This window comes from Typopeltis vanoorti, chromosome 17, assembly GCF_054136105.1.
Source record: "Typopeltis vanoorti isolate ZY-2024b chromosome 17, IOZ_Tvanoo_1.0, whole genome shotgun sequence".
NCBI classification, from domain to species: domain Eukaryota; kingdom Metazoa; phylum Arthropoda; class Arachnida; order Uropygi; family Thelyphonidae; genus Typopeltis; species Typopeltis vanoorti.
Window position 1 is genome coordinate 34,638,211 of NC_143565.1, and position 26,222 is coordinate 34,664,432.

Genomic DNA, 26,222 nt, shown 5'->3' on the forward strand with positions numbered 1-26,222 from the left:
TTATGCAAAACCCTACTTACCACACAAAAAAAAAAAATGCAGTTGCCCAATTACTCAGTAGAAGTTTCATAAAGTGATTGGTAATGCTGTGTCTCTGTTAACTTACTAAACAAAATCATTTTAATTTTAAGAAAGCATAGATGTAATTATCAAACATTTAATCAGTGAGGAAGTGAAAAGGAGATTTTTTTGCATGACAGGGCTGAATGAGAGTAATTCATTGCCAGAATTGAGACATGTGAGTTTTGATCTTTGATCATTTAATTATCAAACATTTGATGATTTCTTGTTACCAAATATTACATAGCCTCATTCCCATTAGCAAAGCACAAGTACAATAATGGGAAGACATCATATAAAACTGCTTTTGAACAACAAACATAAACCTTTATAAAAATAAGATAAGGTAGTCCTGAAAAAAAAAAAAGGTATGGACATCTCAAGACTCAGAAACTCAGGATTATCATTCAGTATACCTATACTACTGATTATGAATGGGAATTATTGTGCTGGGTAATGGGATGATGTGAGAATAAGATGTCATCCTCGGAAAGTGTACAAAGGTCACGTCAGTGAGGAAGTGAAAAGGAGATTTTTTTGCACGACAGGGCTGAATGAGAGTAATTCATTGCCAGAATTGAGACATGTGAGTTTTGATCTCTGATGGACTCCATTCAGGCTTGCAAGTAACATTAATCCTCAGAGCTCAACAAATTATGCAAAACCCTACTTACCACACAAAAAAAAATGCAGTTGCCCAATTAGTCAGTAGAAGCTTCATAAAGTGATTGGTAATGCTGTGTCTCTGTTAACTTACTAAACAAAATCATTTTAATTTTAAGAAAGCATAGATGCAGCATTACTAATCACTTTATGAAGCTTCTACTGACTAATTGGGCAACTGCATTTTTTTTGCATGGTAAGTAGGGTTTTGCATAATTTGTTTAGATTATATTTTTTAGTATATCTTGTCAGTGTCTTTGTATTATGTTTGAATAAATGTCGGCTGCAATAAGTCTGTTTGGCAGTACATTATTACCCAGCCTGCCATCATTCAAGGACTACTTTTACACTGCATGCTACATGATTTTGTGCTGTGTGTGTGTGTGAGAGAGAGAGTGAGTGAGATGCTTGTGGCATGGCATGTTTATATCTGGCTATTAGAAATATTTCAGGTAAGAGATGTTGGAGTGCATGGCTGCATAAAATGTAGGAAATGTGAAGAACTTGGCAGTATTCATATTGGCTGTGGTTGCAGTGCATCAGAAACAAACAAATGTCAGCAAAAAAGGACAAGTAGCATGATTGAAAATGAGAAAGATTGGTATCATGTGGAAATGAATATTGCTTCAGGTAGAGTAGTGAATTTAGAGGATGGTATTATTTAGGTAGATGAATGTTGAGCAAGAGTAGGTTGCTTGAGGAAAAAGAGAGAGAAGTACTGAGAAAAAAAGTGGAACATATGAAAAATGAGTTTATTAGGTATGAAAGAAGAGATTAGGAGACTGGAAAGGCTAATTTATGTGAAGCAAACAAGGGGAGAAGTGAGTAAGAGTTATGGGAATGATAAAAAGAGATAGAATATGAAAATATGAAGGCAAGATAGTGCAGGGGCTAGGGATCGAGAGATGAGAGGAAGGCAGGTAAATGGAGTGGATTACAAGGGGGAGAGAGAGAGTGAAGGAATCAGGTGAGCAACAAACGAATGAAGCAATGAGTGGCATGATGTATTATGATTCATGGAGTGCAAAATAGAATGCTAGAGGAGTGTTTGCCTGTAGGAATGATAGAGAGTGTGAATATGGCAATTGAGTGAGGTGAATTGAGTGGATGAGATGATTGTGAATACAATTGAACTAAGAGTTAGTGTGAATTAGATAGTGAGAAATTTGAGGTTGTATGGCAGAAAAGTGTTAGTAAATGCATTACCTAGATATGATAATGCAGAGTTGTGGGAGTAGAGTATCAGTACTAAATGGTATGATAGTAAGCATGTGATGAAAGAGAGGCTTGGATTATGTGGCTACTTGGAGTGCATTTGAGGACAGGAGAGGACTGGTGATATGCGACACCACTCCTTGCCAAGTAATCTGTTGAAGCCTCCAGAAAAACATACAAGACTACGTGGCAAGGACTGGTGTGGCACATCACCAAGCATCAGAGTGACCATATGGCATCTGTGGATGTCCAATGAACAGAAGATGAAGAAGAGCTGTATGCAAGAGTTGGACTGCATTTGAATGAGGAAGGATGTAGATATCTGGAGAGAGTGTTGTTCTCGGAACAAGTGAGTGTATTAGTGCAGGGAAACTAGAGTTGTGGAGAGGGGAGATAATGTTTTTTTTTTTTTTTTTTTCAAAGTCAGATGGAGTCTGGAGAGAATATTTATAGGTAAAGAAATGGTGAAAATGCATTCATGTTTCTTTATACAAATGCCAGGAATATCAGGAATAAAGGAGATGAATTGATGGGAATGAAAGCCGTAGCCAGTCCAATATTGGTGACAATGAAACTTGGTTGATGGAAGATACTGACAGAAATAGAAGTAAAAGGGTATGGCATACTTTGGCAGGATAGGAAGGGCAAATGGAATATTGCTTATGATAAGTGATGAGTTGTGTCCTCTCAGAGCAGAGGATTTGGATGAAAATGGCACTAATCATTTTGAGTGCATGTTGTGTGAGGTGGGAGTTGGCAGAATTGGTTATTTAGTGAAATGTTTCTATAGGCCTGAGAATACAGAGTTTGATGACCAGGAAATGTGTAGACACTTGAGCTTTGGCAGGGCAGAACAAGCGACCATTATAGGAAATTTAACTATAGAAGTGTAAATTGGGAAGAGAAAGTAATACATAGTAAAAAAAAAAGAGAATTGAATTTCTATAATTCTTGAGGGACAACTGCCCCAGGCAACATGAGACATGTAGAGAAGCAACACAAGGCTCAAGAGTTTTGGATTTAGTCATCAGAGGACCTAATTGTAATGGATATGCCATCTATGCCTTAGTTGAAGAGTGTGACACCGTAGTCTTGACTGATGATAGCCATTCAGAAGTATTGAGAAAAAAGGAATTTATGTGGAATTGTAAGGCAGGTGATTATGGTAATCACCTTAGGAATCAGATTGGGGCAGGTCTATGCACAGAAGAATTGGAAAGGTAAGGTATCACCAGTGCATGGCAATTAGTAAGAAGTATTTATTAGCAGATGATTAATGTTATCAAACTGTAGTTTTAGTGCTAGAGGGATGGGAAGGATTCAAGATTTGGAATTGCAAAAGAAGAGAGCATTACAAATACCAATTACTCTGGATATCATTAAGGCATTAGAACTGGACGGGATTTTGCCATGTGTTTAAAAAGAATGTGCTAAAGCACTGAAAGTTTCATTTACTTGGCTCTTCAGTGAGTCTGGCTATGGAAAAGGTGCCCAAGGAGTGGAAGAAGGGATGATAGATGGAAATGTCAAACTATAGACCAGTTTGTATTTCTTCTGCAGTTGTTAATATTTTGGAAAAATTATTGAGAAATTATATACATAATTAAGCAAATGAGGGTAATGTTATCTGTGAGGGTCAGCATGGACTTGCTAAGGAGCACTCTTGTTTTAGTAATATATTTCCCTTTTTTTAATAAAATAACAAGAGTGGTTGATGAGGGAAAGTATACTGTCATATTTTTGAATTTTACAAAGGTATTTGACAGGGTGTCATATGACAAGCTTATATTTAAGTTACAATATATGGGTTTAGATATCAGGTTAGTGAATTATATTGTGGATTGGTTGTGTGATAGATATCAGAGAGTTGTGTATGAGGGAGCAGTATCAAGGAAGCAAAAAGTTAGAAATGGAGTCTCTTAGGGTTCTATTTGGACCCATATTGTTTAATCTTTATATCAGTGACATTGTTAATGGATTTCAGGAAGATGTTCAGTTGATCATCTGCAAATGATTTGAAGCTAGGAATTGTTATTAGTAATAGTGCCAATGTGGTAGCCCTTGAAGGATTTGAATAAACTGGACAGATGGACAAATGTATGAGTGTATCAGTTTAATGCATATAAATGTAAAGTCTTGACATTTGGAATCCATCAATGGAAGAATGCATACTTTGCTGGAGGAATTGTACTAGAAGAAGTGAAGGAAGCAAGGATTGTTGGAAGGTGATGATTAATAAAATTTTGAGGTTTAGGGGACATATTGCAAAGGTGGGGAAGGTGATTCAGATAATTGCTGCAATACTGCTGTGGCTATTGAAAAACCTGTTAACAACAAGTAGAGATAGGGAAGCTGTTATTCCTCTGTATAAGACCTTGATATGTCTCCATCTGGATTATTGTGATCAGATCTAGTCACCTGGATTTCGGATTTCTTGGGAGATGAGGAAGTGGTATAGAGGATTAAGAGGCGAGTGGTCTGTGGAATACTCCTTATGAAGATACATTGAAGGATTGTAGGTTGCAGAAGTTGGCTGCTAGGCAAAAAAAAAAAAAAAAAAAAAGATATGATAGAAGCATGTGCTCTACTTAAAATATTTTATTATTATTATTATTACATCCTCCATGGAGTCAACAGACTTATTGTCGAAGGTTCATTCAATTGACAACATATTTATCATATAGAATCTTAAAGTCCTTAACACTCCTTGCATTAACAATGCATTCTGGTAATGCATTCCATTCACTGACAATTCTCCGTGTAAAAAATCTACTTCTCACACCCTTCTTCACCACACTTTTACATAACTTCTAGGAATGACCTATGGTTCTTCCCCTCTCACCTTCTACTCTTTTTTATAATCCCCTCTGGATTCATCTGATAAAATCCTCTCAGTAACTTAAACGTCTCTATCATATCTCCTCTCTTCTTCCTATCCACCAAACTCTGCAATCCACATCTCTTCAACCTCCCTCCATAACAAGCATTCCGAAGTTCTGATATTGTCTTAGCCACTCATCTCTGGACCATCTCCAATGTCTCCACATCACATTGAAAACCAGGTGACCAGATCTGAGCACAATAGTCCAAGTGTGGTCCAATCAGCACCTTATACATTGACACAACCACTTCGTTATCCTTGCATGTTAGAGTACTTCTTATCATAGCAGCACTACAATGTGCAACCTTTGCAAGACTAGCAATATGCCCTCTAAACTTCAGTCTGCTGTCAAGCATCACTTACAAATCTCTAATCTCATTCACTTCCTGCAGTACGGAACCATCAATATAGCACATAGCCTTATATTTCTGCACTCCAAAATGCAACACTTTGCACTTATTTATATTAAAACTATAACCCCACTCGTTTGTCCAAGTAAAAAGTCTATTTAAAGCTGCCTGAAAGGATTTAACATCAGCAGTGCTACTTATAATTCTTCCCAACCTTGCATCATCAGCAAATAACTGAAGATCCCTAGTCAGTCCTTATGATATATCGTTTACAAACAAATTAAACAGCAGGGAGCCCAAAAACAGAACCCTGGGGCAATTATAGGATTGATGCAGAAGAAAATGTTTCAGCACTTGGCTAAAGGGGGAAGAACATGAAGTCATCTCTGGAAGTTGAGTATGAGTGTGGTTAGCAAGGGTGTGGGGACCAGATTTTCCATTTAGAGAGTGAAGATTGAATGGAATGGATTGCCAGAGTCTTCAAGGAGAAGTATGATAGATATTGTATAAATGGTTTGGGTCTCCCACAGTGAGGCTTCAGACTCCCTGGAGGTGTGCTTGATATAATAATAATAATGAAAGAACACTGACCAGTAGAGATAGAAGAGTTGTGATTCCATTGTATAAAGCCCTGATCCACCAAATCTGGATTATTGTACTGAGATTTGGTCACTGGGATTTGTAGTGGATAAATTAACCTTGGAGAAAGTGATAAGCTGGATAACAAAATTGATATCAGAAGTGTACAGTGTTAGCTATAAGAATAGACTAAGAGCATGCAGACTGGACTGGAATGTTTGGTAAATAGATATGATCCTCTGTTTTATTGAGTATAAGAATACATGAGACTGTATTGATCATTGTAGACTGTGGAATGTGATAAGAGCAATAGGGATACCAGAGCATCTAATTATCTCATTCCAATATTAATTTGTTGATATCTATTACCATCTCTCTCTCTCTCTCTCTCTCTTTTTAGAGTATACCAAGTTCCAACAGTTGATTTACGGAAATGTCGATGCCTTCAGGATGAAGCTGATAATTTACATTTGGTAGCAGTATGCTGGGAAAACTCTCACATGAAAGGAAAAGCAATTAAATTTTTGATTAAAGCATCAGAGGCAGCACTTAATGTTGGTCAGGCATTTAAAGTAAGTTCTTAATATATTTCTTCTATTTATAATTTTAGCATTTTAAAATTAACATTTATTGCTTAATTTATAAAGTTAACGATTGAATCCCATTTCTTTTTTTTTTTTTTTTTGTCATTCTGTTCTCTATAAGATGAATAAAAAAAAAGTTACAAAAGTGAGAGTTTATAAAAACAAATGAGTTTTAGTGTTCCAGGTAGTATCAACAACAAGGTAGATGGGAAAAAAAATAAATTAGCTTTTCATTATTCAGTGGAGAGTTTATACAGTGTGTATCAATTAAAGTGCCCCTATTCATAGAGCAATCTGTAGACAGAATCGTTAGACAAAATATCCTTAAACTTGGTAGGTACTCTAACTAGTTCATGGTGAAGAGATTTTAACAATAAAAAAAAAAAAATTAGTTCAAAAATGATCAGAGGGAAATGTGGCACTGTGATCAGGAGAAAATTACATTAATGTGAGCCAGATGGTATGTGATTGTGAAATAATTCATAGTCAATGACAAACAAAATTATTCAATGATGTTTATTTTACTCATTTCATAAAATAACGTGATACCAAAAACATATCACATAGTTGTTGGAAGTTTTTCCACTTGGTTATATTATAAATTAAAGATGCCAAGAAATTATATTCTTGGTTTAATCCTTTATCCAAGTGTTAGCAAACAAAGTTTGCTCTGAAGTATTTTCAGGACAGGGCAACTTGTATATAGAGGCTAATGACTTCGCATCACTTGTCTTAGCATCCCATAATACAAAGCACATATCCTCACAGACATGTTAATGCTGTTCATTATGGAAAGAATAGTCCAAAAGTCACAGAGGTTAAGTTCTGATGAATATGGTGACCATTTCATAAAAAATTAGTGACTGATTAATTCTCTGTGAAATGTTGACACAATAATCATTGAAGTTCACATCCTATGTGAGGACGAGCATCATCTTGTATCAACACTGTTGTGTTTCAAACACCCTCTTTGTTACAGTTGCACAATGACAAAACTGCTTATCATGTCCCAATAAAGCACAGTTGTGACCATGCAAGTCACAGATCCTGTTTATACCACCTTAGGGCTCATGTGGTATCTAAAATTCATTATCTTTTATTGCTCACAGTATGATTTGGGGGACAACATGGTTTTGTGAAGAGTAGATCATGCCTCAGTAACTTGCTCACATTTTATAACACAGTGACGGCTGAACTGGATAAGGGTAATGGGTTTACAGTGATTTTACTGGACCTTGCCAAGGCCTTTGACAGGATACCACATGGAACTCTAATCAGTAAAATGGAGCAGATGGGGATGGATATAGGGTTGGTGAGATGGATAGGAGGGTGGTTGATGGAGAGATACCAGAGAGTGGTTTATTCAGGAGTGGAGTCCAAAGGACGGCTTGTGATTAGTGATGTGCCACAGGGTTCTGTTCTTGGACCACTACTTTTCAATTTGTTCTTTAACGATATACGAAAGGATCTGAGAGGAAGTGTTCACTTGTTTGCTGATGATGCAAAGTTGGGTAGAGCAATAGTGAGTGCACAGGATGTCAAAATTTTGCAGGATGATTTGGATAGTTTGGAAGACTAGGGTAGGGAAAATGGATGTCAATTGAATGTGACAAAGTGTAAGGTTATGCATTTTGGAGTGAAAAGATTAGCAGCAGTATATCACATTGGTGGAACCGTACTCCAGGAGACTGATGAGGCCAGGGATTTGGAAGTGTTGGTGGATAAGGAGTTGAAGTTTGGGGGCACATTGCAAAAGTGGCTAAATCAGTTCATTAAATCACTTGGTTACTGAAAAATACTTTAACAAGCAGAGACAAACAGGTTATTGTTCCTCTATATCGAGCCCTGATAAGACCCCATCTGGACTACTGTGCCCAGATATGGGCGCCAGGGTTTCTTCTTGATGGGGAGGAGGTGAAGAGGATCCAGAGACGAGTGACAAAGATGGTGGCAGGTCTGTGAAATGAACCTTATGACAACAGACTGAAGATTTGTCGGTTGCAAAAATTTGTTGATAGGCGTAAAAGGGGTGATATGATTGAGACATTCAAATTACTGAAGGGTTTCTATAAGATTAATCCAGAAGATATTTTTGAGAATAGGACTGGTGGTGGGAGGACTAAGAGCCATACATGGAAGCTGGGTAAGAATGTGGTTAACAAGGGTGTTAGAGCTAGGTTTTTTACTTGAAGAGTGGTAAATGAGTGGAATAAGCTGCTAGAGTCTGTTGTGGATGCTATGACCGTGAATGAGTTCAAGGCGAGGTATGATAGATACTGTGTGAATGTTGAATAGTTGTTCTTGACATGATGTTAGGGCCTCCCTCGATGAGTCTGTTGTCTCCTTGGAGTTGCCCGAAATAATAATAATAATAATGATATTTTCCTTATTGGTCATTTTTTGAACTATTTTTTTTATTATCAAAACTCTTCTCCACGAGGATACCCACCAAGTTTCAGGTGTTTTGCCTACAGATTCTCTCTGTACATTGCTCTGAATAGGGGTAATTAATTTTGAAACACTCTATTTATTATTAAAAATTATGGAAACAACTATCGTGTTATAGCGAAACTTCATTTTAATATAGTTCTTTCCATAATTTTTAAATGAATGCTGATCACCATGTAGCCATGAAGAAAAGAAACTCTCTGTACTTGGAATATTTAGTGTTTAAAGTATATTTTTTAGTATATTTGTCTGTGTGTATAAGAAGACTATTTCAAATAATAAATACCCTGGGAATTTAGTAGAATTTGAAGGATGGTGTTGTTTAGGTAGTTAAGGGCAAGCAAGGGTAGAGGGATTGCAGAGAGACAAATAGGTACTGAGAGAAGTGGAAATGAAAAATGAGTTCAGAAATGGAAAGAGAGAGATTAGGAGAATTGAAAAACTAACTGTTGTGAGATGAAGGAGAGAGAGAGAGAGAGACAAAGGGATACAAGTAAGCAAGGAGTGGATAGATCTGTGAAATGAGTCATATATGGAGATTCAATGATTCATGGTGTACTATTTTGTACACCATGAATCATTGATCACTTAAGCTAAGCAAGAATGTGTATGAGATGGTGATACTCGGTAAGAATGACCTGAGCAGTAGTGTGAATCAAGTATCAAGACATCTGAGATTGATTTTAGAAATTGTGCAGTAGAAAAGTGTTAGAGAATAATGCACAGTTGAAGAGAACAGTAGCAATAATGAATGACATGATAGTAAGAATGTATCTAAAGAGAAACTTAAATGTGAGATAGAGGTTAATATAATGAAATCCTTAGATCTAAGATGTCACAAGGAAAAATTGTTTTTAAGAGTGCTAAGGTGTTATTTAAGGGAATCTTGGTAAACATTGATGTAATGTCAAAGCTTACCAATACATCTGTATTATTTAAAGTTAGATTTTCAATCAAGGTTTTAAAATGGGTGGAGTTTTTTATACAGGGTGTGGTAAGTCCAGTTAAGGGGGATAAGAGAGTTAGCCAACTTCTTTGACAGTTTGTAGCATGGTGTATCAATGGCATCTACTATAGGTTTTAGAAGGGAATTAACCGAATTCCTCCCCCTCTCACCCACACAGGATCTCCTGTAGAGAAATCACCATGCTCCACCATAGTAAATTCAAAAAAGAAAGGCTGTTTACTAAAATAAAGAGCCAAAAGGCTTCAGTTCAGTGATACAAATTTATATAAATCAAGTGGATATTAAAATCCAGAATTGTTGAAAGCCAAATATAGAAACTATGAAAAATTTTGTAAAAAATGTTGACCAGAGATATGGGAATACACTCATCTATTGGTCCATTTTGATAAAGTTTCACTGGCCTGATAGCTGTTTCAAACTGGTTGGTTTTCCTCAGAGACCAGGCAGAAACCTTAAGAGAGCAAAAACTCTCTTGTTTAGTACTAAGGAACTCAAAATGTTGGAGAGGTGTGTTTTTTGTAAGTTCCTTAGTATTGAATGAGAATTTTTGCTCTCTTAAGGTTTCTGCCTGGTCTCTTTCTGCCAACCAGTTCAAAACAGTTGTCAGGTCAGTGAAACCTTATCAAAATGGACCAATAGGAGGCAAGTATATGGGCAAGAACTCATCTCTTCTAAGTGGTCCATGCTAGGGCAACTTGTGAATGCCAGCGAGTGTATTCCTGTAAGCTCTCTGGGATTACAGGAATTTTTGTTATGGAACTTTCATAATTTCTACATTCGGTTTGAAATAATGCTGGATTTAATATCAACTTGATTTATATAAAAAAGAAAGACTGTGTTTAGAATCTACAGCAGCACTCAGAAATCAACCAAATTTAAATAAATACAGTTGCATAAAACTTCCCAAAATTTGGGAAACACTAATTATTAGAGATCCCACTTTACATCCTAAGTGACCTATAAATGCTCATAGAAGGCATACCACCTAGATAGGACTTCATTGTCATCCACATGTTTCACTTAGTATTGTGTTGTGCTCGAGTGTGTGTTACAAGAGCTATTTGTAATCCCTGAAGAGGTCTCAGTGACTGAAACAAAATATTGCTAGCATTAAAATTAGTTTCTAATCCTTTTCTAGTGCTGTAAATATTCCATTAAAGCTCCAGCATGATGACAACATGCAGCATTGTCTTCATTGATGCAAAGAGCATGTACAGTGGGACATGGAAGCTTGGAAAGCTGTGTTATGGAGCAATGCATCATGCTACACCCTCTGCCAAGCAGATGGATAGATGTGGGTGTGGTGAATGCTTCTTACCAGAGTATGTAACCCCAACTATGAAATCAGAAGGTGGCAGTGTGATAGTATGAGCCTGTTTTTCCTGGTTCAGTCTCGGATCTCTGTTGTGGTGCCACAAATACTGAACTCCGAGAGGTATCTGAATATTCCGTACACTGCAGTGCTTCCTACTTTGTGGCATTGCTACAGAATTGATCATTGTCTCTTTCAGCAAGACAGTTCACCATGCCCTAAGGCAGCTGCTGTAACTATATAGTTTGTGGACATGAACTTAACTTTTGAACTGAACTTTTGTGGGATGAACTGAAGCATTAGGTGAGGTCAAGGAATGTCCTCTTGACAACAGTCCAGGACCTCATTGGAAGAATGTCCAAAACTCTCATTGATCACTATCATATGTTTGTGGAAAGATTCCATGTAGGATTGCTGCAATCGCTGCAGCAAAAAAGAAGTCCTACATCTTATTAAGGTGGGTGTCAGGTCTATTTCTTCCTCACACTATTTTAGTCTGTTGACATCTTTCCAACAGTGTATAAGTGTTCTATGAGATGATTACTTTTATAGAGAACCTTAATTTTCTTCGTAAGGATACAACCTCTGGTGGAGATAGTGTGTTCTATAAGTTCCCCAGTTCCCCATTGCTCTCGCTTATGGAATTTAACGTGGTCTGGATGTTCATCATAATGCACAGCCAGGCCAAAATATGATAACCCACACTACAAGGAATTTGATACACACCAGGATGTGCCAAAAGCAGAAGTTTATCCTTGGCATAGCCAAAAAATGTGGAAATCTTGTTGATATAGCAAAAAAACACTTGTAGACCAACTGATTTAAGTAGTTTGGCTATACTTTCAGAGCCACTCTTAATGTAAGGAATGGTAACACAATGGATCACCTCTGTGCCAATGTTAAATGAGAGATGACAAGGAACTCTACAGCTATCAGTGATTTTGTTGACCTATGACTTGGTAAAGCCATTAGTAAGGAAGATAGACATGATATGATCTATTTCCTGATAGAGCAGTATTTCATTACAGCAGAAAGAATGAACTTGTTGTGCAGAGTCTTAATTACTCCAGATTTTTGACAATTACGATAGCGTGAAAGAGCATGAATGTAAAGTCCAGTGGGTTTTTTTTTAAAAAAAACTGAGAAATGAAGGCTACCATCTGGTTGACAAAGTAAAAGGAGTTCTAAAAAAGGCTAATTGTTCTCTTCTATGTCAAGAGTGAACTGGATATGATAGTGAAAACTGTTGATCTTATTGACAAATTCTTGTAATCTGTAATGAAATCATGCCAAACAGACAGGATCTACATATCAGTACCATAAGGACAGTTTAGGGAAGACGCTATTCAACATCTGTTGTTCAAATCATTCCATGAAGTAGTTGGCTAGTGTGAGAGAAAGAAGACTACCCATTGATGTACCCCTCAATTTGTATAAAGCTTATTCTGGCATGTGAAGTAACCAGAGTGAATGAATAAAGTTGAATAGGCTGACAGTATCTGCCAGAAAGTCCTGCTCAAGGAAGCAATGTGTTTCATCTAAGGGATCATTTGTGAATAAAGACACAATATCTAAGCTGAAATGAATATCACCTGAGAAAAGACGAATCTCTAATATCTTTGCTTTGAAATGAGAACTCTTCTGAATAAATGAAGAAGACTTTCCACATGAATGCCAAAAGTTATTTAAAAAAGCATTTAGCAATTTTGTAGCAAGGAGAGCCAATGCAGTCCACCACAGGAAGTAATGGAATACATCCCCCCCCCATCCATTCCTTGGGTCACCTCCACATTCTAGACTATCTCAATCCTCTCTTGCACACTCGCACATCCACTTCTGAAACTATCATCTACTTTTTTCACACAGTGTCCCATCTCTGTGTTCCTTCTCTCTCATTCTATTCACTCATGCCACTCATCTCTTTATTCACAAACTTGCCTTCCTTACTCTCCTGCTCTTTCACAACTTCTTTTGCTTCCTCAGGTCTTACATTCACTTCAGTCATTCTCTCCTGCTTCAACAGTTTATTCAACTTACTGACACCAAATCCATTCAAATGCAGCTTATCTCTTTTATACAGCTCTATCCACACCTCAAACTCATCCCACACATTCACAAAATTAACTCCTTTCTCCTCACATGTCTTCCAGCATACCATTCATAATCTTCTCTTGCCTTCTCAACTCATCATTATCATTCCTGTGCAGCATGCTGACTATTTTATCTACCACACTGTTATCTTTCACTCTCCTTAACAGCCTCATGACATCCTAGCTTAAATTCTTTTTGTTAACAGTCAAATCATTTGTGCTAATTATCACTATAAACTCTTTTGTTCACATACTCCTCTTATCCAATGCCTCAACCATTCTGCTCATTCAACCTCTCAGAAAACAGACCTTGTGCATCTTTTCATTTACCACCTCTTATCATTAAATCTCAATACATTGCCATTCTCAAATCATTCGATATTTCTTTCAAATATTTTATCTCATTCTTCCTCGCATTACCATGAAAATCCGCAATTCTCCATGGTTCATTCCTCATATGTTTAATCTCTTGCCTCATCTTTACCAACTCTGCATTCATACTTTCAATTAGTTTTGTAGTGCCATTTATGTAAAATGAATTTTCACTACCTTGTTTGGTAAGACAGTGTATGCACATTGTCTTACCAATCAACATTGCTAACTCATCGCCTCTTTTGCCCACTATCTTACCATTAATATTTAAGCACTCAGCCATCAACTCTGCTTATTTCCATAGCTACATCCATGATCTTTTGCCCACTCCCACTTATATTCATTACATTATCTCATCTTCTGATGAGATAACCAAATCCAAGAACTTTGATCCATAGTATTCATTTCGATCTTAAACTACTGATGCTTTACCATTATTTGAAAATGAACACAATTACTACTGAAGAATTAAATGTACTTTCTAAAAGGTCCAGATTTTGGGATAGATGAAGGCAAATTTCATTTCAGTAATGGAATTTTCTCTGACAGTTGACAAAGTGCTGCATGATATTCTTCAGATGTCATTAATGAAGGCTTTACTTTCTCTATGGAGAAACAGTAATTTTATTATTACTTGGGCAGATAACTGTAAAGCATTAGTAGTTCAAGATCAAAATGAATACTACCTACAGAAAAATTAACCTTAATGCTACATGACTATTCTACAAATTATCCTCTTGATGATTCTGTGACTATACCTCAAGGGCTCACTTTAGTGAGTACGGGCATGGCAAACCCGAGGTACCAGATGCTGGACCAAGCCTTACTTCATGTAATATACATCTGTTATATTATTCTGTAGACAGGTCCCTCCTCTTCTTTCTTTGCTTCTTTCTCCTCTCCTTGCTCCTTCCCCCTGATGCTATTAGAGTATCCGAGAGCTAGGGGTGAGCCTTTCCTATCTTGCTAAGTCATTCCGTCTTATGCAGCCACTGAAGGAGGCAAGCTAGCCTCAATAGGTGCCGGTCCCAAGCCTGGATAAATGGCGAGGGTTGATGTCAGGAAGGCATCCGGTCATAAAACTTCAATGCCAGCTCAAACTATGATATGAGTCAAAGAGAAAATGATATAAGGGCTAGGGCGTACCCCTTAAGCAAAGTGCAGCCACATCGCCCTACAGCTGCGAGAAGTGGACGAGGGCTACCGCATCAAGGGCAGGTGCAGTTAAAGAAATGAGCCCAGCAGGCGGAGAGGATGTTGCGAATGGGAACACTGAATGTTGGAAGCATGACTGGAAGGGGAAAAGAGGTGGCAGACGTGATGAGGAAGAGGAAGTTGGACATTTTGTGTGTGCAAGAGACAAGGTGGAAGGGGGGAAAGGCAAAGGAACTGGGAGATGGATATAAATTGTTCTACTCTGGAGCGAATAACGAAGGAAGAAATGGTGTAGGAATTGTGGTATGTGGCAGAATGAAGGGCAAAGTACTGGAATTGGGTAGAAGGAACGACAAGATCATGCGAATGAAATTGGGTCTTGGAGAAGAGCAGGTGGTTGTATTATGTGTATATGCCCTGCAAGTTGGTTGTACAGCAGAGGAGAAAGATGAGTCTAACACTTCATCTAACAAGTTCTGGAACTTGTTAGATGAAGAAATGAGGGAACTGGAAGAAAATGAGATGGTGATTGTCGGAGGAGACTTGAACGGACACATAGGGAGACAGAATAGAGACTGTGACAGGGTGCATGGTGGCCAAGGAGTGGGAATGATGAGCCAGGAAGGAGAGAGGGTTGTGGACTTTGCAGTAGCATTTGATCTGGCAATTGTGAACTCGTTTTTCTACAAGAGGGAAGAACATTTGATAACATTTAGGAGTGGTAACAACAGTTCACAAATTGACTACATTTTGACTAGAAGAAAACATCTTAAGGTTGTGACAAATTGTAAAGTAATTCCAACAGATCAATTCCAACACCGACTGCTGTGCGCAGACTTTAAAATAAGATCGAAGATAAGAACCTCTGGATGCCATGGGATAAAGACAATTAAGTGGTTTCACTTAAAAGAGGAGAGTGTGAGGAATCGTTTTAGAGAGGATTTCGGATGGACTGGAAAGTGTACAAGATTGGTGGAAACATAATTCAAAAGTAATCCTGAGCTGTGCAATCGAGATGCTTGGTGAGACATCTGGAAAGATTAGAGAGCAGATGGAGGGTTGCTGGTGAAATAATAATGTACAAGTGGCAGTGACAGCTAAGAGGAAGGCAAAGCAGAAGTGGGATGAGTCAAGAGTGGAAGAGGACAGAGAGGTGTACAGAGAAAGAAAGCAAGAAGCCAAGAGACTTGTGGCACAGGCGAAGGCCATGGCATATCAAGATCTGTATGATCAATTAGAAACAAAGGAAGGACAGAGAAAACTTTACCAACTAGCAAATTGTAGAAATAAAGCAGCAAAGGACATCTTACATGTGAGGCAGATCAAAGATGCTGAAGGAAGAGTATTATGGAGGGATGTGGACATAAGAAACAGATGGAAAATATACTTTGAGGGACTTTTGAATGAGAAAAATGCAAGACTCACAGAGAAGATGGGCAGCCTTCTGAGGTGATGGTGCAGAACATCAGTACAGTGAAAGTAACGGAGGCCATGAAGAGGATGAGGAATGGGAAATCGGTGGGCCCTGACAGAATTCCAGTGGAGGCATGGAAGGCACTGGGGGAAGAGGGAATTGACCTGCTGTGGGACCTGTTTGTGAAAGTTTGCCAACAGGAAAATATACCCGAGGAATATTTTCCTTTTAGTTATAAAATTTCTAAGAAATTATATTCTTGTTGAATCCTTTATCCAAGTGTATGCAAACAGAATTTGTGCATGAAGTATCTTTATGACTAGGCTATTTGTATATAGATGCTAATTACTTCACATTAATTACTTACTATCCCACAATGCAATGCACATGGCCTTTCAGGTATGTATAATACTATGCATTATGAGAAGGGTCACTACACAGCAGTTTATTGAGATATTGTTAAAGTGAAGGGGTATCTCTCAAACACTCTGAGTGATCTACAGGATCACTACATAACTCATCACTCCTGACCTGAATCATTCCAGGACAGAAAATTCAGCAGTAACAACACTCACTGACAGGCAGAAACATGCCACCAGGCAGAACTGCTCTACTCCCAAGAAACACCAACGATGAACATTATTAAATTAAGGAAAAGTGCTGGGTCATCTCTCCAAAAACTCTGAGTGATCTACAAGATCACTCTAAATCTCAGTAGTGACCCACAAAGATCACCACTAAACTTATTAAACTCTCTCTCATTGATGGCTCTACTCAGTGATAGGCAAAACCTACAACCAAGCAGAACCATTCTACTACCTAGATTCAAGCCCAAAGACAAACATTATTAAATTGAGGTAAAGTACAGGAAGAGCCTCCATAGCTCAGTCAGTATAGACAAGCCCTTTGTTCGGAAACACCCAGGTTCATCTCATCTAAGACATGAGGAACTTTTATCTGGTCTCTTTCGACTAAAAGTGAGTTAGCAGTCTCATAAGGAGGTAGGGTTTTCTTGTCCCAGAAACTCGGGTTTTTCATCCCCAAGAACAGGCAAACCAGCCCCGTGAATGAACACACACACACACTGATTACAGTCGAAATGCTGCCCTTAGGAGATGCAGCAAGGAGTGACAACCCGGCTGCAATAATTAGTCGTAAGCCCCTCATTATGGGCAAGGCAACTCGACCTGTCCTAGGATGGATGGATGAGTAGGATAGGATAGGAAAGTACAGGTGTTACCTCTTGAAAAACTGTGTAAGATACAAAGATAACTCTAAATTTCTTTGAGTGGCCCAAAAGGATCATTACTAAACCATCAAACTCTCATCTTTTTTTTTTTTTTTTTTTTTTTTTATGTTGGGCCCATATACAGGAGGTTGGCTGGTCAACCTATAGTATGTTAATACCATATATGGGTGATGGGTTGTGAAAGGAGAAACTTGTACATTTGATTTGAATGCCTGTATATTGTATTCCTTGGGAAATATGTCAGGGGGAAGACTGTTCCACAGTACTGCAGTAGCAGGGATGAATGAGGAGGAGAAGAAATTTGTTCTGTGGGTTTCGAGGTGTACTGTAAAAGGATGTTGGGCAGCAGCTGTACATGTTCGAATGGGCTTGGTACAGGGTGGGGGAATTATTGATGCTGTTTCAGATGAACCTTTCCCGTGAAAGTATTTATAGAATATACAGATTGCAGAGACCAAGTGTTTATGTGAAAGTGGGGGGGGGGGGGAGCGAGTTGGTGAGGGATGGGTCATTTATTACTCTAATGCTCTCCTCTGTATTGAGTCAAGCATTTTGAGGGAGCTTTTTGGAGCCCCACTCCAGATGTGAGAGCAGTATGCGAAAGCTGGGCGGATTTGTGACTTGTATAGTGTTAACAGCTGTTTAGATGTGAAGTAGCATCTTGAGCGAAAGAGAAAACCTAGTTTTTTGGAAGCTGAGGATGCAATGGTTGTGATGTTTTTATGCCAGGAGAGGCTTGATGTCAAGGTAATTCCGAGAAGAGAAATTTCATCTTGTCAGTGAATTTGAGTGTTATTGAAAACAATGCTGAGGGAAAATGGTTCTTTTTTGTGAGAAATAAGACAGAACTGGGTTTTACTAGCATTGAAATTGACAAGTTTGTCTGAGCCCCATCAGAGGATGGCTTGGAGGTCGGAATTAAGGGCAGTGATGGTTGATGTTCTGTGGGTTGAAGTGAGTTGTGTAGGATAGGGTTTGTCAAATGAAAGGGAGGAATGTAGTGTGCTGTCATCTGCAAAACTGTGTATTGGGTTAGAGGTCAACTGAAGTAGGTCATTGATATATAGAAGGAAGAGAGTCGGTGAGAAAACTGAGCCTTGAGGGACCCCGGCATTAGTTGGATGGTGAGAGGATAGGGAGCCGTCTACCATCACACATAGTGTGCATCTGGACAGGAAGATGGATCCATCTACAGAAGTCTTGAGGCAGTCCAAATGATGGGAGTTTTCTTAGTAAGCCTTTGTGCCAGATTCAGTCAAAGGCTTTGGAGATATCAAGTGCAACTACTTAAGATTCGCCGAATTTCTCCATAGCGCTTGTCCAGTGATGGGTGATGTATGAGAGTAGATCTCCTGTTGAATGGCTTTGGCGGAATCCATACTGATGGTCACTTAATAGCCAGGTACCTTCAAGGTAGATTAGCATTTGAGAGTTGATGATTTTCTCCATTACTTTAGATAGGACTGAAGTGAGTGAGATAGGGCAGTGATTTGTCACCCTTTTTAGGAATGGGTTGAATATAGGCCAGTTTCCAGATTTTGGGATATATACCAGTGGAGTAAGAGAGTGCATATAACCATAGGATAGGAGTTAGTTCAGATGCACAGACCTTCAGAATAATTGGAGGAATTCCGTCTGGGCCAGGAGACTTTTTTGTGTCTAATTTAGTCAGCAGGTTTGTGATGTCTTTTTGGCAAAAGGATATAGGGGGCATTGTATATTGGGCAGTTGGAATGACTGGAGGGTTGCTATTGTCGGTTATGTGTGCATTGGAGGCAAAGTGTGATGCCAGGAGGTTAGCTTTTTCTATGGGTGATGTTGCAAATGAGCCATCTGGGTATGATAGAGGTGGGAATAGTGTACGGCAAAAGTTATGGCCAATTGCCTTGGCAAGGGACCAAAAGACATGGCTTCCATTTGGACAGGCTGCAAGCTTCCTGCTTTTTGCCCGTTCAAAGTCTGTTTTGGAAGTATTGCTAGTTTTCTTGCATTGTTTTGGGCTTCAGTATAGGCATTGAATGAGGATGGGGGTTCTTGATTTGAGCCAGTTGTGGTATGCCTGATTTTTCATTTGTACTGCCTTGGCACACTACTCAGACCTGCCGTCCCCTAACTAAAGGGACAGCAAGTCTGAGTAGTGTGGAGAATATATGCTTTCATGCCTGCGAGAATCACTTTGGTGATGCGTTTGGTGCATATGTCTGGACTGGTAGACTGGAAACAGTAGTCTAACCATGGGAATAAGGCATAGTAGTCTCGGAGACTGTTCCATTTGTCACTATTATAATGCCAAACTACTCTTGTGTGCGAGTAACTGTGTAGGCATTGTTGCCTGGAGGAGGAGATAAGCACTAAGTTGTGGTCAGAATTACCCAGGGGACTTACTACATTCACTGCATATTTGGAGGGATCATTAGTAAGGAAGAGATCTAGGGTATTTGGGGAATGGTTTGGGTTATCTGGTATTCTGGTCAGTTTTTGAACAATTTGCATGAGGTCGTTAGTGACTGCAAATGTTTCAGCATCTCTGTCTGCAGGATCTGTGGCTCTATTCAGCATCATGCAAAAACTTGCCACTGAACAGAACCACTATACTTCCCAGGATGCAAGCAAGCCCAAAGACAAACATTATTAAATATCATCAATGGGAGCCAGACTCAGAGAGATGACAAAGTTGAAGTAATGCAGAAGTCGTACATTATCCATATACAAGTATTGAAAAGGCCTAACAGCTTATTATTAAAATAAACTGGGTTAGAGTTGGTTGCAGGAAGTTTTTTTCACTTGGTTATAAATTAAATTAAAGTTGCGTTGCCCCAGTCCTGAAAATACTTCAGGCACAAACTTTGTTTGCTTACACAAAGTCTATCAAGACTCATTGAGGGGAGGTCCCCCCCCCCTGTGAAACAAAAAAGTCTATCATACCACTCCTTAAACTCATTGACCTTTCTCGCTCTCACCACTCCATCAGGCAGTGCATTCCATGGTTCAACCACCCTCCATGCAAAGAAACCACTCAAAACCAATTTATAATATAACCAAGTAGAAAAACTTCCAACAGTACCTCATGATCACTCTCACCAATTGGTGGCACTACTGATATCTCTTTAAATTCACAAATTCAACACTGAAACCAGCATGTAATGGAATCAACACTGTTGATTCTATTACATGCTGCTTAAGATGGTTATCCCTCATAAATTCAACAAATTCATTCTCCTTGTTCCCATACACTACTTCTCCTTCCAATCTACATTCCTGTAATTAAAATCTTCCATTAAGATCGCCTTTTTTTTTTTATATATGCCTAACCATTTTCCCTAAATATTTAACAATCAGTAATCTGTACATTCCCTATAGCAACATCCTATTAGATATACTAATAGGATAATGACATCAGATATAATGAATGAATGATGAAGGATATGGACATCAGAGATAATAAATGGCAAGATGGCTGACTAGTATATCTATACTAGTCGGCCATCTTGCCATTCATTATCTCTGATGCTATTGCCATAACCAACACTCTCAAGCCTAGTGTGCTTTCCATTATGCTGCTTTAGGTAATTATGCTTTATTAGCTGCATAACTTACATTTTCTTTTCCCGTCTGCTTCTTTCAGTGTTAATAATGTCACCTTAGTGAAAATCTTCAGTAAGGATTGTTTATCATGTGCTCAGTGAGCTATCTTGCCTCAGGTCCATAACATCACCTAACAGTTTGCCCTGTTGACTTCTCTTTCACCATTGCTATTACTAGTAATGGTGTAACTTTTTCATGTAGTACTATCATAATTATCCTGTACACCCCCTCCCCCAGAGTATATATCAGGAATGTGATGCTGATGACGTCTTTTTCACACCCAACATAACCATTAAAAAATTTAAATTAAATTAAAACTTTCCATAATAATTTTGTATGATTTTCATTAATGGTTGCTTTTGTTATTGCAGCTTTTTTTTTTATTTCTGTTAAAAACCCTGTAATATTTTTTTCAGGCACTTTCACTGATGGAAATTGCCAGAAACAAAGTTGTTGAATTACAGACTGCAGCCTCTCTTAACACCCTAGAGCCTGATGACCTCACAATAGATATCCAGCAAACAACAGTTATCCTAGAGAGAATAACTGGCCATGTATGTAATGGAAATGCTATCATTTTCTTACATTTGATAAAATTTATAAATACACTTCATCATGTTTAATATTTATTAAATGTAATGCCATGAGTTGCCTATTATCTGTTCCCTTTTAGACTGGGAAGGTAGTGATTGTACTAGATAGATGAAGTTTACAGATAATGTAGTATGTACCAGGGCTCAAAACACAATGGTGTGCACTTATCCTGTACTTGTTACAGGATAAGTGCACACCATTGTGTGCACTTATAGATAGGTAATATAATTAATAAATGCTATAATTCATATTCTTCTGGAATGTATTCGTTGAATTCACTTAAGGTTAATTTACTACTTTTAATTTACTACAAAGTCAGGATTTAGCATTTATCAGTCTAAATCTGGAAGAAGAAGAAGAAAGCATGAATAAACAGCAGATGATCGGTAATAATAATCAGTTACATGAGGAGTACAAAGAATAGGACAGAAAAGTGGCTCAGTTGAGAAGGATATAAAAAGTTCATCATCATCAGAAATTAGCTGAACAGGCCAAGAAAAATCATGGTAACATAACTAGATCAATTGATATGTAGCCAGCAGAAGAAAGAATGATTATTGAATGATAATGTTAATGAGTGAAAATAGTAGAATAGTAACGACTCTAAAGGATATAGTTTTAGCAGTTGAGATATTAAATGAGCATTTCTGAAAGGTATTTCATCTCTGTAGTGTGACCTATGCAAAGCTTAAGTGCAAAAGAAGTGGTGAGAGACTGTCGATAAGCAAGCGGGAGATATATAGGACTGAGTAAATCTGATATTAATAAAGCTGTTGAACTTGATAATATATCTCCACATGTTTTGATAGAATGTTCCAGTGATATAACAACTGCCTTGATGTATTTATGTGGCATGGCTTACAATAGCCCAAGTTCCAAAGAAATGGAAATAGTGCACAGTCGTTCTGATTCACAAAAGAGGTGGTAATTCTCAGGCTTTGAATTATATACCAATCTATTTGTCTGCGGTTAAGTAAAGTGCTGGAGAGGTGCTCAACAGTTTCATATCAAGAATTAGATTGATGACATAATGCTCTGTGATCATGTATTTCTTAAAGGAGGATTGTGTTTGAGATTTTATTCATGAATACAACGAGCTGACTTGCTTGTTGTAATTACATGAAGAACTATGAGAAGCAAACATGTTATAGTAATATAGAAGGATCTGAATACTGTGTGAGTAGGCAAGTGAGTGGAACTTCCACTTCAGTATTACTAAGTGTAATAAGTGTAAGTTTTGAAATCTATGAACATAGAATGTAAAGTATACAACAGGTGGGAAAATTTTGAAGGAGGGGAGAAGATGAGAGATCTGGAAGTAGTAACGGACAGGGACCTGAAGTTTAGGAGTCACATTACTAAAATATCAGGGCATTATTTTATTATTATTATGATTCAGGCCTCCATGGAGTCACAAGACTCATCATGGTAGACCCATCCTAGAAAACACAAAGTCCTATCATACCACTCATTGACCATTCATGCTCTCGCCAGTCTATCAGTCAATGCATTCCACGGTTCAACCATCCTCCATTCAAATCAACCACTCCTCACCCTCTTGATTACAACTTCCTTTCATAACTTCCAGGGATGGCTCCATGTCTTCGCTCCTTTCCCCTGTTTCACCAGACAAAATAATTCCCCACTCTCAACCCTGTAACTACCTCTCAACAGTTAAAAACATCTCAATCATATGACTTCTTCTATCTACCAAACTCTGCAGTCCATATTCCCTCAGCCTGTCTTCATAACTAGCATTGTACAGTCCTGATATCATCCTTGTTATCTGCCTCTGCATTCTTTTCACGGTTCATTTATCCCCTTCACATCCTGTGTCTGTATATTACACAGACACACACAGGATTTATCTGCAGACCTGGGCAACACACACACACTATCTTCCCTCCCTCTGTCTTCTTCCATACATCCTCAAGCATGAACCTTAGATCTCTTGGCACCCAATTCACAGTGACTCTCAAGTCATTCATGCCCACCATTACAATCATCTCATTATGCCACTTAATTGCCATAGCGACACTTTCTGTCATTCCTCCAGACAAACACTCCTCAGGCATTCTGTTTGCACTCCATGGATCATCGAGTCTCCATACATCACACCTCTTACCACTCTGTTCATTCCTTGCTCACCTACATTCATCTCTCTCTCCTCTAACACTTTCTTTCTTTGTTTCCCCTACTTACTTGCTGTTCTGGCATCTCTCCATCCCTGCTCCCTTGCATTTTTCTTCATTCCTTCTCTTCTGCTGTTTCTATTCTCTCCTCTTCTGTCATTCCCATAACACTCTCTCTATATATATATAACTCCTGCTCTGATTTGCTTTGCATTCATCATTTCTATTCAATTAATCTCTTCTTTCACAGTTATAAACTCATTCCCAAAACATTCCACCTCCTCTTTCAGCGCATCTATCTCTCTCTCTCTGCAAGCTACCCACTCTTGCTTACCATTCATCCTCCCAACTAAGAACATTTTCGAAAACTTCACAATGATTGCAACATTCCACACTCCACACTTTTATTTTTTCACTTACATTCCACTTATTATCCTCACTCTCTATCACACTACTCATCTCTGTCTAGGCCAGTATTCTCCTACCTTTGATGCCTTGCTGCTGCAGTCTGTTATGCTAATCTTAAACTCACAAAGTTCTACAAAGTCTTCCCATTTTCTACTTATATCTCTCACTTGCCACATATCCAACTGCCAAATGCATACATGCCACAAGTGCCGCATACCAAAAAATCCCATAGTATGCTATGCAAAATGTAGCCCTTAAATGGGTGAGGACTTGGTAAGACATTGGTAATCTGAGCTGCTGACATCATTCAGATAGTGCACAAAGAATCAACTACTAAGAACTACTGCAACTATATTATAAAATTGTATGTTTTTAAATACAATTTTCCCAACTGAAAATTACTTGACATGTAATTTAAAGTAGAAAACTCTAATAAAAATAACAAAAACTTATCTTTTCTTCACTGTTGCCTTTAAATACATCCAGCTCTGATCTTACCCTCTCAGTAAGAATAAACCAGCAGCAAAACACAATATATATAAAAAAACTTCTTCGTGTCATAATTAAAAACACCTGGGCTAAGATCCCAAACCAAAACTGATGGATAGGTTATGACCAAAAAAAATAAATAAATAAATCTATTAGAAGTTGATTTAAATAACTAAGGTATAGATTTTTATGTAAGTTTCTTTAAATTAATCTCCAAATTGTATAGAATGATGATGATGATGATAATAATAATTACTTACGCTTGGCATCCAAAATTAATTACAACTGAAAAATACTTTGTCTTTTTAATTATTAACTTTTTAGGCGAAACTTTTACTATTTAATACTTATGAGGCTGTGGTTCATGTAAATAAAGCACTGGGTATGCTAAAATCTGATCTTTTAAACTTTTATGAGATTAAGCAGGAAAGCTTTTGGCATTCATGGAAAAGGTGAGCATGATTTCCTTCTCTTCATTTGTCATTTACTAAAGTTACATGTATAATTTATACTTCTGTATTAAAATATGTTTATCTTTTTTTTTCTTTTTTTTTAAAGGGTAATACTTTGTCCATATCACATGAAGTGTTCCATTATCTTAAAAAAATGTTTGCCATAATAAAAGAATGCATTTCTGTTTTAAAAGTTCTTATCAAAAGTTGAAATAAATATCCAAACAACAAATCTTCTTTGATCCTCGATAGTCGTTTCAGAGTCGAATGATATATTCTTTTATAAATATATTTCTATCCTACTGAAACAATTGATGCTTAGATTCTAAAATATCTATCTTTGAGGATTTAATTCAGAGAATTGAGTTTTTTTTTTTTTTTTTTTTTTTTTTTCCCCGCTCTGGCAGATCATTCCAATTCAAAGCAAAAAAAATCCACTCTCAGAAAATAATGCTCCATCTGAAAATACTACACATACACACATTTTTAAATCCACACCAATACTCACATACTCTTATATCTTCTCTATAAATAAAACTTTTCTTATATTTCCATTTTTATTTCAATAAATTTAAATTATTAATATTCTTTTCCTTGTTAATAGTAACAATAAATAAAGAAATGTTATTTTTGTGTCATTTTTTTTCACTATTATAATTCTTAAATTTATCCTGAATAACTAACAAATAAATAAGTCAATGTAGATAAATATCAAGAAATATATGTATATAAATTTATATAAATAAAAATAAATAAATATACCTAGTCTAGCCATAAATACTGTTACAACTTGAACAGCACATAAACGTTTAATCTATCAGTAAATCATTTACAGCTTTCAGCACATACAAATCACATGTATAACATGAATATAGCAGCACTTACTGTTAGAAATGTCCCCGTTTGCCTTCACACAACACCCAACAGAGACACTGCCACAGCTTTCTCCGAATCCCTTCAGGCTGGCAATGCTGCAGTGTTGTTTCTTGCAGGCTACTCTCTCAAGTTTCGACTACAATTTGAAGTCCAGTTGATTCAGATCAGGATTTCCACATGGCTAATCAGATGGTAATATGTGGTCAGGCACATTCACTTCCAGCCACTGTAGTATGGTTCTCACCTTCTGTGCAGGAGCTGAGTCCTGTTGAAAGGTCTACTGTAAAACAAGGTTTTATTCAGGAACCATGCCAGAGATTCCAGCACACAGTGCCTTGATACACTTT

The 26,222-nt window shown here is 37.7% G+C and overlaps 1 protein-coding gene across 1 annotated transcript in view; it reads left to right on the forward strand.

Moving 5' to 3' along the window:
• The window catches only part of LOC150097282 (adenylate cyclase type 10-like), a 164,569-nt gene extending 139,403 nt beyond the window's left edge, over positions 1-25,166 (forward strand). Inside the window, exons 10-13 of the mRNA XM_090407635.1 lie at positions 6,149-6,320; positions 21,341-21,478; positions 24,872-24,999; positions 25,106-25,166. Of these exons, the coding sequence (XP_090263761.1) occupies positions 6,149-6,320; positions 21,341-21,478; positions 24,872-24,999; positions 25,106-25,166 (499 nt within the window). The remainder of the gene's footprint in view (positions 1-6,148; positions 6,321-21,340; positions 21,479-24,871; positions 25,000-25,105) is intronic.
• The last annotated feature ends 1,056 nt before the right edge of the window (positions 25,167-26,222 follow it).